The sequence below is a fragment of the Bacillus rossius genome, chromosome 1, assembly GCF_032445375.1.
Source record: "Bacillus rossius redtenbacheri isolate Brsri chromosome 1, Brsri_v3, whole genome shotgun sequence".
NCBI lineage: Eukaryota > Metazoa > Arthropoda > Insecta > Phasmatodea > Bacillidae > Bacillus > Bacillus rossius.
The window spans coordinates 66,118,499-66,133,758 of NC_086330.1; the positions used below are offsets into that span (position 1 = coordinate 66,118,499).

The 15,260-nt window shown below is 35.1% G+C and overlaps 1 protein-coding gene across 1 annotated transcript in view; it reads left to right on the forward strand.

The window, feature by feature from the left end:
* Window positions 1–11,730, forward strand: part of LOC134536949 (hemocyte protein-glutamine gamma-glutamyltransferase-like) — a 53,888-nt gene extending 42,158 nt beyond the window's left edge. The window contains exon 10 of the mRNA XM_063377063.1: window positions 10,247–11,730. Coding sequence (XP_063233133.1) covers window positions 10,247–10,385 — 139 coding nt within the window. The 3' untranslated portion in view covers window positions 10,386–11,730. The remainder of the gene's footprint in view (window positions 1–10,246) is intronic.
* The last annotated feature ends 3,530 nt before the right edge of the window (window positions 11,731–15,260 follow it).

Here is a 15,260-nt window from a genome sequence, read left to right on the forward strand (position 1 = left end):
ACCACGAGAACGGAGAAGGAAGACGCACTGCAGTTTCTTTACCTTTGTCAGACAGATTTAAGCTCAATTTTCAGTACATTTATGACTTCTCGTAGTGAACTCACCTCTTCCGGAAGTTGGATGACAAGGACCACCTGAGTTTTCGTAGCACTATCGTCTGAGACAGTTGCACAAATTTGATGCGTTGTGTTGTACTCCCGCGACAGTGATGCCATGTAGTTTTCTTCATCATCCATTTGTATTACACAAGTGGCACACGTGGCACACGTGACATAGACCCACTCATTTTCTGGAATATTTCTTTTCTCTATATTGCTACACTTGTTGAAGTGATACCATTTGTCACAGTTTTCACATAGAATACCATTTCTTACTACTTTAGTACATTTCCCGCATTTGTTATCTCTTAAAACACAGTTTTTGTCGGTATTAACGAACAACACTTCCGAGTCGGATGCAGTGACATCATGTTTGGATTGACCCCTAAGGAAGTGAGACAACTTGCGTACCTTTGTGCTAAAAAAATATGGACTAAAAATGCCCCCATCTTGGGCAGAAAAAGAAACAGCAGGAGTGGACTGGTTGTGTGGATTTTTGAAAAGACATCCAGATATATCAATAAGACAACCGAAAGCAACTAGCTAAGCCAGGATGACAAATTTTAACAAACATAATATGAATGAATTTTACAAGAAACTCTCTGATGTTTACTCACATCACCCATCAGGGCTACTTTTTTCAAAAATTTGGAACTGTTATGAAACTGGACCAACTACTGTGCTGAAACCAAATAAAATTTTCGCAGGAAAAGGAGTCAAACAAGTGGGAACAGTCACATCAGCAGAACGTGGTGAACTCGTAACTGTCGCTGCAGCGGTGATTGCACAGGGAACCTTTATTCCTCCTATGATTATCTTCCCAAGAAATAAATTAAAAGACCACTTCATACTAGATGGACCAGCTGGTTGCATTGTTGCTGCTACAGGATCTGGATGGATGACAGAGGACAGTTTTGTGCAATTTATGAAATATTTTATTGCCTAAACCAAACCGAACAAAGACGACCCACTTCTATTGTTGTTACTAGACAACCATTCATCTCACCTTAGTTTTACAGTTTTGGATTTGTGTAAAGACAATGGTGTAGTACTCTTGTCATTTCCACCACACTGTTCACACCGGCTCCAGCCCCTTGACATACGTGTTTACGGACCATTCAAGAAACTCTGTAGCAGGGGAGTCGATTCCTGGATAAAAATAAATCCAGGAAAAACACTTCATATCTACGACTTGCCAACTATGATTAAAGAAGCGTTGATGACATCATTCACACCTTGTAACATTACTTCAGGATTTTCAGCTGCATGCATTTTCCCACTGAATGTTGATAAGTTTAAAGTCAGTGATTTCGCAACTTATTTTGTAACAGATCGTACTCTGCCCGAGGAAGGCATACAAAAAATTATAAGTCAAATAAAGGAAGTGAATGAAGTGTTTTCGGGCAGTGATCAAAAACTAGATATAGTCCCTGGGCCCAGCGGTGTCCAATATCAGACCCTGGAGATTTAACGCAAACATTTTCTCCTCAAGCTGTTCGCCCGTATCCAAAAGCAGGTCCATGGCAAGAATGCAGTCGAAATAGGAAAAAAAGGAAATGTGCAATTCTCACAGATACACCAGAGAAAACATTGCTGGAAATGGAAAAAGCCGCAAGAGAGGGTAAGAAGAAAAACAAATTAAAACATGCCCATCAAAAGCATTCCGGCGAATATCTAAGAACAAAACAAGAATCAAAAGGAAACTTGAATTCAGTGATGATTCTTCGGAGAATCATCACATCACACTTACTGTCTGAACTGTGGAGAAATATATAAGAATAATGAAGAATGAGTACAATGTTTAAGGTGCAAAATGTGGTCACATTGGTCCTGTGCTAAAAACAATCCTTTTTATGTGTGTATTGACTGTGCAGATAATGACACAGACGATTTAGAATCTGGAAATTCCAAATTAGATAATGTTTCAATGTGGCCCTTCCAATGGTGCAATATGCCCCGCATGTGGGGCAAATTGAAACATGTGCAAGTGCTTTTTAAATAGATTATGTCAATTATAAATATGTTTTTGCAATCATTATATTATATTGAATACTGTGGGTAAAATATCATAGTATTCATAGGATGTTAGATTTTTTAAATATTCATAATACAAAACCAGAAAAAAAAATTACAACTAATTTTTGTTGCATGTGCCCCGGCTTCCTCTATGTATTCAGCTATAGTTTTTGTTTTGAACTCTTTCCAAATGAAAAAGATATTCATGATAGAAATTTGTTTTTTTACTTATTATATACTCGTAGTTATGGTAATTTGGTTTCTAGTAGAATTATTACTTGGTACCTAAAACCGCAGTTTCACTCCGCAACGTCCCACCGACACTTTATTTTCAGTGTTGCGCAAGTCTTCCGCTGCTGTTCTTTCTTAGGATAATACTTTATGGTTATTGCTGAACATTAAAATGAAACTTAGTTTAAAAAACGCACGATCGCAACAGATTTTATTTTGTACAAATACGTTAATTTCAGCTATGTTTCTTTCAAACATTAGACTCTTAGCCAGCGTAGCAAAATGCAGTGCAGCTTCACTGGCAACACCGGCCGGTGTTAGTACACTAGCATGTTCGAATGAAATGTGTAGCTTGGCTTAGATTCAGTTTCAAAATTATTAATGAGATTCACAAAGAACTGTTATGTATTAAGATTGTATACCATGGAAACGTACAAAGCATGTCATACATTGAATTAATACGGCATGACTATAATGTTTACACTTATAGAAAATACCTCTAAATTACTGTAGATTACTGTCGTTATAAAAAACAATATTCGTGATACCCGTAGGATATTTAAAAAAATTAGATATTTTTTTGTAAAAATGCCTTCTCTACATTTTTACTATCCAAAATACATACTAGTTTATTTATTATTTTCACCTAAAATTGTAAATTTAAGTAACAAATTAGTTAAAAGTTTTTATTTGGAAAGATTATGATTAATTGTATATTGAGGTCATACAACACAGAAAAAAGATGGTGAGTTAGCTTTTCAAAATAACTTTTTCTCTTCATTATATTAAACGCAACATGTTGCAATAGAAGCTGCATGTTATATTAAAAATGTTTTTCTATTAAAATAAATATTATTATGATGTTTCTCTGGTGCTCAGCCATACTTAAATTGTTGTGTTTTTAAATATTTTGGTAGAGAGCTGCGTGAGCTACCCTATAACCGTGTTTGTAATTAGTGTTAATTTCCGTATACAATTAATAATAATAATTAATAATATAGGTTTAAGTAAAACTACTTTATATTGCGATTTTACCACGAAAAGCGAATACCATACCATATCACAACTTAAAACATAAAAGTCCCGTTTTTCTCTTACAAAATATTATCATTATTAGATATTTAATGTTCTTTGTAATCGCCTTCAACCCTCTTGGAAGATTTTGGGCGACGTTATAAAAGCGACTAGGCTATAAGGTTATACTTTACTATAAAATTAAAACTATGAGAAGGAACCGTTCACTTCAACCTTTGGCATACAGTACTAATTTTTGTGGGCGTTTTGCACCGATATGTATATGCGCTATCAAAATTTTGGCTACATACAAACTATAAAAACATCAATCCAAGCCCAAATTGATGTTGAATTATTAATATATTGTTCGTCTGCTGTTATATGAACACTTTTCAAATTTACAAGATATTAATATATTTGCAGATATTCAGTTAAAATTGGTCATTATTTAAAGTATTTAATTATATTTTCAGCCAGATCCATGTCTTATTAGGAGAAAAATAAGAATAAATTGATCATATTTATAGTTCTAACAGTTCTACGTGACTTTATTCAATCCTTCATACTATAAAGTATTATTTACATACGCCAGTGAAAGAAGGCACTGTAATATGGCCATCTATGTAAATTGATATCGCGATTTTACGAGCTAATATAGTTTTATACCACCAACGAACGCCAACTCCTGTCTCTAAAATAATCTTTATAAAATACTTCATATTTATGTCATGTTTATCAAGATACGGAAATACAAAGTAGATGATAATTTATTAAAAAGTATGAAATTTACTAACGAGCCATAAAAAATGGACCCGAATAATTCTAAATACATACTCTAGATCCTGATATCGTTCAAGACAAATCTACATTTCTTTGTTTTTACGCTGTGTGGTTGGTAGTGTGAGGATCATTGGTGACCGATTTCAGGAAAAGAGAAGACATTATATTTAGCCTGGGAGTGAAATCTCTGATAACTTCTATACTCCAGACAGCATTGTTGTAGCTTCCAGTCAGACAGGATTATTTGCTGCCACTATGTCTTGTGTGTAATAAGTTGAGCCGGAAGCATCTTGTCTCAGAAGACAAAAACTTCAGCCAGATGCAGGTGCGCCTTCAATCCGTTATCGTTGCTAAGTACCCTGCCGGGAAAAGACGATGCCTCTTACCCCATCCCCATTCCTTACATATTTTGACCTGCTTTGTTGGGAATGGGAAAGATACCTGTTGTTCCAACATTACTGAGAATGCAAAGCTCCTCCAACCACAAACCCCGACTAAATGCACGTGTCTGGTAAACCTATATGACGTTCCTAAACAACCAAATGTATGTGGCTGGCCACCGACTGCTTGTGCTTGGCCACTGATTGTACGTTGCTTCTTAATCGACTGTCATGTAGAACTGCCTTGAAAATACATGTCAGTGCATGCAAAGAACTCGACCCGCCTCCAAGAAGACTGAAGAGTTCGAGAAATGCTAGTAATCCTTGTTTGTACTTGTGGAAATTATGTAATAAATTTTCTTATTTGTAATTTTGTTGCATTTTCCCTTGAACATTGTAATTCAAAATTAAGTTTAAACAGATAAATATATTTTAACCTAAAATTATCTGCGTTTTACTGGTGGTTGGTGTATAATGAATATACCTTAGGATTTTTTTTTTGTATTTTATTAGATATTTTTTCCTGATATTACCATTTGCGAATAAGTCAAGGATCGAATACGTGCAGGAATCACTCGAATTAATAATTAAAATAACAAGCTAATTTTTTGATGATTTTTGGTCTTTTCCCCGAAGTTTTTGGTCAAAGTTAAAGAATTTCAATCTTACAGTCCATGTCGAGGCAGCTCAGAGTGGCTTGCTTTCAGGAGTCTAAAGCCATGTTTAGGACATAAGGTTCTTTCAAATAGAAAAAGCTTTTTGGTTTTTAGATTTTAGAATTTTTAGTTTTTTTATTAATAAACAGGAAATTTTCTCTTGAAACGGAAATTTTTCCCTCGAAATATGGAAATTGTTACGAATTTTGAGTCATTTATAAATAATTCCGATAGCGCACACGCCCAAACATAGCTGAACTCGTACTATCGCTGAAATGGTTTTACTTGTGATGAAAGTTTATTCAAGCAATGATATGGGTAAAATTTAAATTTAAATAGTGGCTGCAACCTCTTTCAGACGAAAACAAGTTGGTAGATTCAAGATGGCTGCCATGAAATCATACTGGCTGACCAATCTGTTCTGGCATTAGAAGTGGAATGTCTATCTGCTGGATAAAAATGATTTTAACTTAAAACTTAATCAAGCACAATAGATAAAACTGTGAACGAATAATAATCATACAAAAACCACCAAACTCAACATTACCATTTTGCGCAATTCAAACCCTAAGTTTGATAAAAGGATAGGGTTGTTTTTAAATAAAAAACAAAAGCTTCCAATTGAATAAGAAATAGACGTAAGATACTAAAAAAAAATGGCATCTGAAGTTACGTATTACTTTTTGTCGTTTATTAAAATACATCTTGTAATGACGTGGAAAATGAGGTAGTATGTTTTTAAACATAAAATTTCGGTGACTAAGTAAGATGTAAATAAAATGGTAAGATAATAAATTAAAAATTATTATTTTACTTATTTGTATGATTCCGTCCTTACGTGGAAGGGGCTAAGTTTCATGTAAAGACAAAAATTAATACTTCCGAAATTAATAAATATAAGAATTATAAATTAAGAATCAACAACAAGCACATAAAGGTAAGCAGTAAGCATATGATTTTTCCTTTAGTTTTTTTGACTTCATTTTTAATGGTGCGAATAGGGAGTAAGTTATGTTTATAATATAGAAAAATTCGTATCTCCATAGCAAATACAGCTGGATGTAAGTTACTTCACATGAATTACTTTATTAAATTATTATCTGGAATACTTTAAACATTTTTAGATATTCGACCTCAAAGGCAGTGCGTGAAATGGGGCACGTTAGTTTTAATAGTAGTCTACTAAATCATATATTCAAGCAAATTAAGATGTTAAAAACAGAGCAAGAATAACTTTCAAATGAGTTATGATTTAATATCGGTTTTAACGTTTATCATTTTCTCACATTCTACCACAAAAGGGGTGAAAAACCATTTGAATTTGTTTTTATTATAAATGTCGTATCCCTAAAGCTAATGAAGCGGAATGTAAGTTATGTGGTAGGATTTACAAGCATGCAAAAACTATCAACTCTTTTTTTACAAATTACAGAAGTTAAGAGGTTAAATATTTCAATTACTGTTTTAATATTAAAAAAATGTATTATGATCAAATCCCACAAATTTGTGCTTAAGGAAATGATAAATGACCATACCTTAAGGTACCTAAGTTATTCAACATTCTCCGAATTATCTCTTATCAGTATTAACAGAGGTTAATATTATTTTTAAAAAGTAATACATTTTTTAATCTAATAAATAAGCTGGTTTTTTTTCCTGGTTAACCAATATTGCTACATTTACTTAATTCTTAATATTTACATCAGTATCCTAGTGGGTAAAGAAGAGATTGGTAAAACTTTGGATATACTCCTTAGTTAATAACAAAAAAACACTAAGATTCAACTAATAAGTTCGATAATAAACTTTATACATGTACTCTACATTTAAAAGAAAGATGCGATTGCATCAAATATTCTTAAAAACGGGATGTATTTGTCTAAATGTCAGATCCCTTGATTATTCTAAGCTTAGGACAACCATAGAAAATAAATGTGACATTGTAAAATATTAGTAAACTTAATTGAAATAGTATAGATGTAAGTTTAATATATATAATTTTTAATTGACTACCTCATGAAATGACAGGAAGTGTAATTACATCAAGGTAAACTATATCCTCGATCAGTCTAAAAAATAACTTTTAAAATCCGATACATAATCTTTACTAAAAATTAAAAATAGCATACCGATAACTACTTCGCAAACGGTTATTTTACCAAATATATTTTTATGCACCTGACGATTTATTGTGTCTGTTTATTTAGTCCAAATATTGGGAATTAATCATATATACACTCTTTTAAATGGTAAGATTTTAGCAACACTCTTAAAATTGCATGAGCAAAGACGCGAGTTATTAGCTATTCATTTAATAATATTCTTCTGAGCGAAGCTTGGTCATCCAGATATTGTAAGGAAAATTTGGGTCACGCTTGACACCTCGAATGTTACAAATTTATTTACTTCCAGTTGTTATAACATTTTGAAGTCTTGTTTATGTAATTTTTAGACCAAATAAGTGATGCTTAAATTTACTGTCCATGCCGAACATTTCCAGTGAATATTATCGTAACAAACAATAGTCAGCTGAGTCGTCACTAATTTCAGCTCTAACGATATTGTAAAACTTAAGTTATTATGAATATAAATAATTGCAAATAATATAACGTAAGTTTACAAAATTAAAATAATCTAGTTTTGTTCTCAACTATAACATTTTATTTGCAAATTAAAGCTTTTTATGAACTCAATACAAACAAAAAACAATGGCCACTTCCTTGTAATTGAGTTTATAACGAACCTTAATAACGATAAACCATTCTATCTACCTGAGGAAAGTTAAACACAAGAAAAGTGTGGTGAAATGAAAAAGCTTAACCGTTTTTTAAAACGGTGAGGTAAAATTTAACAGTCGTTAATAAAACATTGTTTAACGACTGTGGTTCAATTGGCCCTTAGCCTTTTATCATACACAGCCGTTATATATAATTATTTATATATATATATAAATTATATATAAAATTATATATATACATATATAAACTGCTAGTGTGGTGGATTTATATTTTAATTTTAAAATATATCAAACGTAAATTGTTTCACCAATGAAGTCTCGTAGGCACGATCAAGCAGTATACGTCCATGCAGTTTCTAAGCGCCGGATACTTCTGTTGGTTCGGCTCCTCTGTTGGAGAAAAAAAAAGGTCTTGCGGGAACGATCAGCAAACGTTCCTGCTACCTCCATCTGCCTTGTGGTCCCCGGATACTTTCATTAAGAAAATGAGCACTATTTACATTATTTACAGTTACGAAAAAGGGCCACATAAAATTTTCCTTAAGTTTTTATTTTGGCTTACATTTCGTTGCCCGCCATTTTACGAGTCTATGCCGCCGCGCGGGGGGTCCCACCCCATCTGCTGGGCAGACAAAGGGCTGGCAGGATGTCTCGTGGAGGGTGGTGCGGGGGGGGGGGGGGGGGTTCCCACCCCTTCTACGGGGCGGACCAAGGGCTGGCAGGATGTCTCGTGGAGGGAGGTCAAAGCAGTGCAGGGGAAACGGTCGGGGTTATGACGAGGTCGGGGAACTGTCCACTGGCCCTGACCTCTCACCACTAATGCCAAGGTAGATATATCAGCAGAAAGTATGACATCATGTCTGTCATCTTGGATCCACCATATTTATTTCGTCTGCTGGAGGACGCTACCCTAAATTACTACATATAAACAGCCATCTTGTTTTCGTTTGGAGGCCACCATATTGGATTATGACATCATAGCCGCCATATTGTAAAAGTCTGCTGTCCATCTTTATTTTTTGTACTTGCTACCAGGAGAGCTAATGTCCCAGAGTACACACATTGTCTGCTATAGAGCACTGCTACCATCTTATTTTCAGTACTTGATACAAGGAGCGCTATTTTCACGTAGTACACAAGTCATTTGCGAGATAATGCTGCCATTATATAAGTTTAAATTATTTACCCGCTAGTAGTGTGCAGTATTATTTATTGCCAAGGCGCCCGCTATATTGTCGGCCGTCTTTGACTTACCCTTTAACACAGACTGGTAATCCAAGACACAAAAATAAGGGTAAGGTGTTGAATATGCAACAACCGTACCCCAACTGTATTCCCAGTGCACGATACGGAACATTTTTTGGTGTTGTAGCCATTGATCACCTGTTGCCCAAATTCCGCGCATGCGCAGATCTCTTTGTTTCGGTGATTTCGTCTAGATGGTGGACCCGAATCTGGCACCATAGCTCGTATATAGTTATTTTTGATCATCGAGGGATGTACCAAGCGTAATGGTGTGCCAAATGAAACTTCATTTAAGCGAAACTATCCTGGAATATATTTTGTACACTTTAATGGACAAAACCAGAAATATTCGCAACTTGAAAAGTAGTTGAGAAATTAGTTACATATTTTTTTTGCTCTGCTTTTATCTCTAGTATTTATACAGCAGAAATTGTATCGATGATTGCAAAACGTCCGCTAGAATGCGTTCAAACCATTTTAAAGCCTCGCGCAGGGCACCGTTCATTAAAACGGTTGCCTATTTGTATCGTTACTGGGAGTCGGTTCGGACACGATTTTGGAATTCGGCCCGCGAGTTGTGTCCCAACAAGGCGGTGCTTATTCACAGGGCCGGTGCAAGGTAAATTGGCGCCCTAGGCGAAAAACCTTAATGACGCCCCCGCCACCCCGCCCCCCTCCTCCAAACACCCGCGCCGGAACACCACAAAAAAAAATTTCCTTGCCTCAAAATACATCACGTAATCTTAAGATTTTGTCAACAATCAAATGTAAGTAGGCTTGTGTTTTTTTTTACTTTTTTATTTATTACTATTACAAATCATAAACAGGTCACCGTGGACTTTAAATAATTACCTACTTATATCAATATAAACATTCCAAACTGTTACAAAAATTCATTTTCATCTAGTTTCAGTAATCGTTAAACATAATGATATGAGCTGTTATGTGTCGTGCTGCGCCGCCCCCCGGCTACTTGGCGCCCCAGGCGGTTGCCTAGCTCGCCTGTGTGGACGCGCCGGCCCTGCTTTATTCGCTGCCTTGAACCCGAGCGTCTCTCGGAGCACCGGCCCTTGATCGCTCGGTGCGCAGGGACGTCGGGCCGGGGGAGACGGCGCAGTTGGAGCGCAGCTTCGCGCCGCGGGCGACCGGCGAGGTGAGGCTGGTGGCCAGCTTCTCGTCCTCGGAGCTGGTCGACGTCACCGGCTCGGCGGTGCTGCAGGTCCGCTGAGACCTCGGGCCCCCACCCTACTAACCCCCGCACCTCTGCTGCTCGTGGTGCTATGCGCTCTTGAACACTACATCAACTTATACTGACTTCTCAAAGACGATTTCACCTCAAATAAACGTAGAGTGCCAACCGAATATCTTCGTAGAAACTGTGTCGTATTTAAAATTCTGGATTATGTTCATCGGTCTGAAAGAATACACACACACACACACACGTTAATCAGTGTTTTTTTGCGTTAGTCCTAAACAATTTTTATTTTTTATTTTTCCCCCTCTTCAATACAAAGATCATTTAAGTATAATAATAATAAAAGTAAGTAAACTCTCTACCCGTAATAATACGGATATAACGATAAACTTGCGAAAATCACAAGATAATTTGTAAATCAGTGTTCTCGGTAGATTTAAGGTTAAATTGTTTGACGGCGTGTGTGTCGGAATTCGACTGACAAATTCGACTGCAGGTTCGTCGCAAAATATAAGATTAAAAACTTTTTTCTACGCCTTTGGTCTTCATTGCTTCCCAAATATGGTTAATGCCTTTTCGATATTTCATCTGAACAAACTGTTTTACACTGAGAGAAATGTTGTTTTTTTTTGCCTCACAAAATCAGTTTTGTTGCAATTCTGATGTAATATTTATTTTTATAAGAAAACTTATTAGTTATATTTCAACTGTCGCGTTTAAATCGTTGAAATCAAAATCCATAGTGAGTACGATCAAAATTTTTGTATGACACCAAAACCACAGAATGTAGGGTATTTGATATCTGTGTCTAATCTGACATGTGCGATAAATTGACAATAAAACATGAGAAATTAAGTTTGCATGTGGAACCATGGATGAATATGCATATAATGTAATTCATTTGAATGAACACACTTAACATTAGGTACCACCAATAAAATTTAATAATGAGTAAATATAATTAAAGAAAAATTAAAGGTTGTTTCTGGGCTACGCTTGCAGCTCTAAATTAATTTTATATTTCTTATACTGCAAATAACAATTAATACTGAGTGTATGTATTTTATTTGCGGTAAATTCCGTGATAACATCAAATTTAATATAGAACTCTAATTATTTATATTTTACTGAAATGGCTATTTGGTCCAGCCCATATATCACGTTAAGCTATTAACAGCACGTAGGTAACTATTCGTGATGGCGGATTGTGGTAGTAATGAAACTAATTAAGAAGACAGTATACACGATGTATCACAAAGCAAGTAAAATTAATATTGAAAAATTATCATGGTTATTTTGCTGTGGTTGAAGATTTTTTGTGTGTAACATCTTAACTTTCGGTAAACGGCAATTGGTGGGAATGATAGCAAAGTTATTTGTGTATAAAACAGAAAAAAATTACATAAATAAAAAAATTTCCTACAAATTTTTAGCTAAATAATTTAATATTTTAAATAAAATATTAATTTAATTAAATGAAAGTTTTATAAAATAATTATTTATATTTGTAAATATATATTTAACATTTAAGTAAAGAATTTAAGCTTTTGTAAAAATATGAATTCTTGATTTTAATAACAGTATTAACATACTTTCAATCGATGTAAAATAAAATTGTTATTGACATATGTACTCTGAATAAAACATTGTATATTTAATCGTGTTTTATGTATGTATGTATTACTGTAAAATTTATTGTATGGTAAATAAATGCATGTACAGAAAAAACTTCTACTTAGGCTACTTCTAAATGTACCTGAAACCTACACAAAAAATTACAAAATAAAGAAAATAATTTTTTTTTTATTTGGCACTAGCGGTGGACTCGTGGATTGAACTCGAATTTTTAACTGTGCTTATTATTATTATTATTATTATTATTAGAATAAAGTTTGCTGTGTGAGCAATGTCACTGTAAATTTTGATATTTATAATGTCTGAATTATCTGAATTTAAAAAAAATGATGAGGGGTGCTGGAAATAATGGTTTGACACACTGTTGGAGTACTTACATAAAGGTTAGTTATTCTCTTTTAGTTACAAGGTCTGATATACTAGGCATTTATGTTTTGTGTGTTTGCTATGTTTTTTCATCGCTTGTGTCCTAGCCATTAATTTTTTGTCCAGGCTGGACTGTAGGCGTATTGACCTACTCTACAAATATACTTCAAATATACTTCGCCACTGACGCAAGCGCTGGAAACTCAACCGTGGGTAAAATAAACCACTTCAGACTTAAGTCGGAATTATAATAACCCGTCGCCTCCGATCATTTGTCATCCATCCGTCAGTCGCGTGACCTGCAGCCAATCGGATGCCCCAAAACAAAACTATATTCACCAGTCCGCCAAAGCTTAGCAAAGCTCTATAACTTCTGACGGATGGACGGACGGATCATATCTATGGTTTCGACCACCGCAGTCAACTGTCACCGGGATAAATGCCTGTTGGTGTTCGTATAGGTCGTTCAGGTTATTGGTACAATAACACTGCGGTTCTTAAAACTCACATCCAAACAAATTAAAAGATACTTTGAATTTTTCCGAGGAATTTCTAGCTAAATACGTACATAAATGAACAACATCCAAACAACTCTCCGAGAGAAAAACCACGGATTGTCGGCAGCCCTCGTTTAAGGAAATGTTTGGACGGATGAAGTGAAGTTGTGAAACGCCCGGCTAGACGCGTGGCTGCTGACGGACGGAGACGGAGGCGTCAGGATATTGCGATCTCGCCGTAATCATCGTTCTGCCCGGGCGCCGGGGCGGAACACGCCTGCGGTTCCACCTGCTATCGGCGGCCGGCGAGGCGACGATACGTCGTCATGTGGGGCACAGTCGCGAGCGGCGTCGCCGATAGCCGCGGCCGCAACTTCCCGCGGCGCGCCGGCGTGATTGCTGTCCCCCTTCCCCCCTTCCACTGGTCGATGCCCTGCGCGGAGATTACCGCTTCCCGGCCTGCGTCCTTGCGCAACGGGACGACCGAGCCTCTCGTTGCAGGGGGGGGGGGGAGCGAGGTCTGCACCCGCGCCGGCTTTCCCTAAACTACTTGTAGGTTTCCCTTCTGGGTGACGTGGTCGGTTACTTCTTCACCTGCCCTTTACTTGCTCTGTGTGTACCCGTCTCTGAGAACATCGTTGTTGGCGAGACGTAAAAGCAAGTTAGAGCAACCATACAAAAATTGGTCTCAATATGGTATGATGGCGTAAATCAATGGTGGGGTGAAACAGAGTAAAAATATTATTTAACATAAAATACGTTGATCGTCACAGTATTTTTGTTTGATATATAGCTACTATTAAAGTAACAAAACAATTCATTCTGATTGGTTTATGATTCAAGATTAATAATTTTTTCTATCACCTTAAATTAATATAATGTTTATGATTGTTGCTTGAATACTAATTTCAAGCTTTCAAACACAAATTTGAAAAAGGTTACTTTTATTCATTTAACAAAACTCACTTGGGTTAAATTTAATGCTTTTTTTTTTTTTGCTGTTTAAAAGTTTTTTTATTATTTTGATAACAATGATAGTTTGAAACATTATGTATTCAAATACTATATATTTTTGTTGGAGAAAGATTTTGACACTATGAGCATAATTTAAAAAATATTGACTTCTAATTAATTACAAAATCTCTATAGTAAATTTACAGTCAAAACATTTTTTTGTTCAATTTTACTTTGACTCTTTTCCCTAGTCATATTTTTTAAGAACCTCAAATTTATATTATAATTTCGCTTAAAATGCTGAAGAACCGAACGAACCTTTGAAAATAAAAAAACTTCAATTAAACAAAACTTATCATTGTTTTAAATGAATGCCAGGTTTTAATGCAACAACACTAATAATGATGTGTTTCTAATTTTTAAAGTTAATATTATATTATATTAATTATAATATTAATATTACATTAAAAAACTAAAATATTATAAATACTTACTAACACAGCTAAGGACAAATAGTTATTATTGACCAATCGTGGAGTAAATTTAAGTCACAACAAAAATTACTAACAAACTTACTTATATTTAATTAAACGTGACAGATTTTATTTTCCGTATTTAAATTTTAAAATTAACTTTATTTGAGATAGTACGCTATTTTTCAGAGGCTGATTAATATATAGACAACACTTATACAAATAAAAAACATTTATTAAAAAGTAATTGGAGAATAAAACAGTCAGCTTTATAGAGTTAGTTCAGCTGGTTGCGCAAAGATTTTCTGTGTAGGCACAGTCTTAATTACTCCTTACATCACCTAAAGAAGACAAAATATCCGGATTCTTGGTCTGATACAAGGTTTCACGGCACACTGGTTAGATTTACGGTTGTTATGATTCAGGTATAATTTCTGAGATTTCGGGCGCATTTTTGAAAGATTTAGAGAGACAGCCACATCACGAATCGTTGCTACACCTCAAGAATTAACGTTGTTAACTAAAAACTCTTACCGCTTACTCTTGCACGCGACAAGGCACGACCTTTGGGTAGCTATTTACAAACAAGCAGTGTACTAAAGTGTTATTTTCCCCTATTCCAAATCGAAGGACAGTCATGAATAGTATTTTCATGCGCATCTTTCTCGGTCAGGGTCAATAAGGCATTGCTCTCTGACCGCAATATTCATTGGTCGAAACCGGGGTAACATATGTATATATAGATATATATGCGATAGAATTTTAACTGTAAATTTTGGCAAATCTAAGGAAACAACACTTCCCATCATACTAAATCATTACGTAAATTAATCTTGTTTATATTCCCCTACATCATTTGTCGAGAAAATCAGGTTTTTTCCCAACCACTTTTTAAAAACCATGAACTGCTAAAGCATTGGTTATAACACCTAAATCATGACCATGCTTAATTTTCACAATTTATTATGCCAGCTATAAAAAAC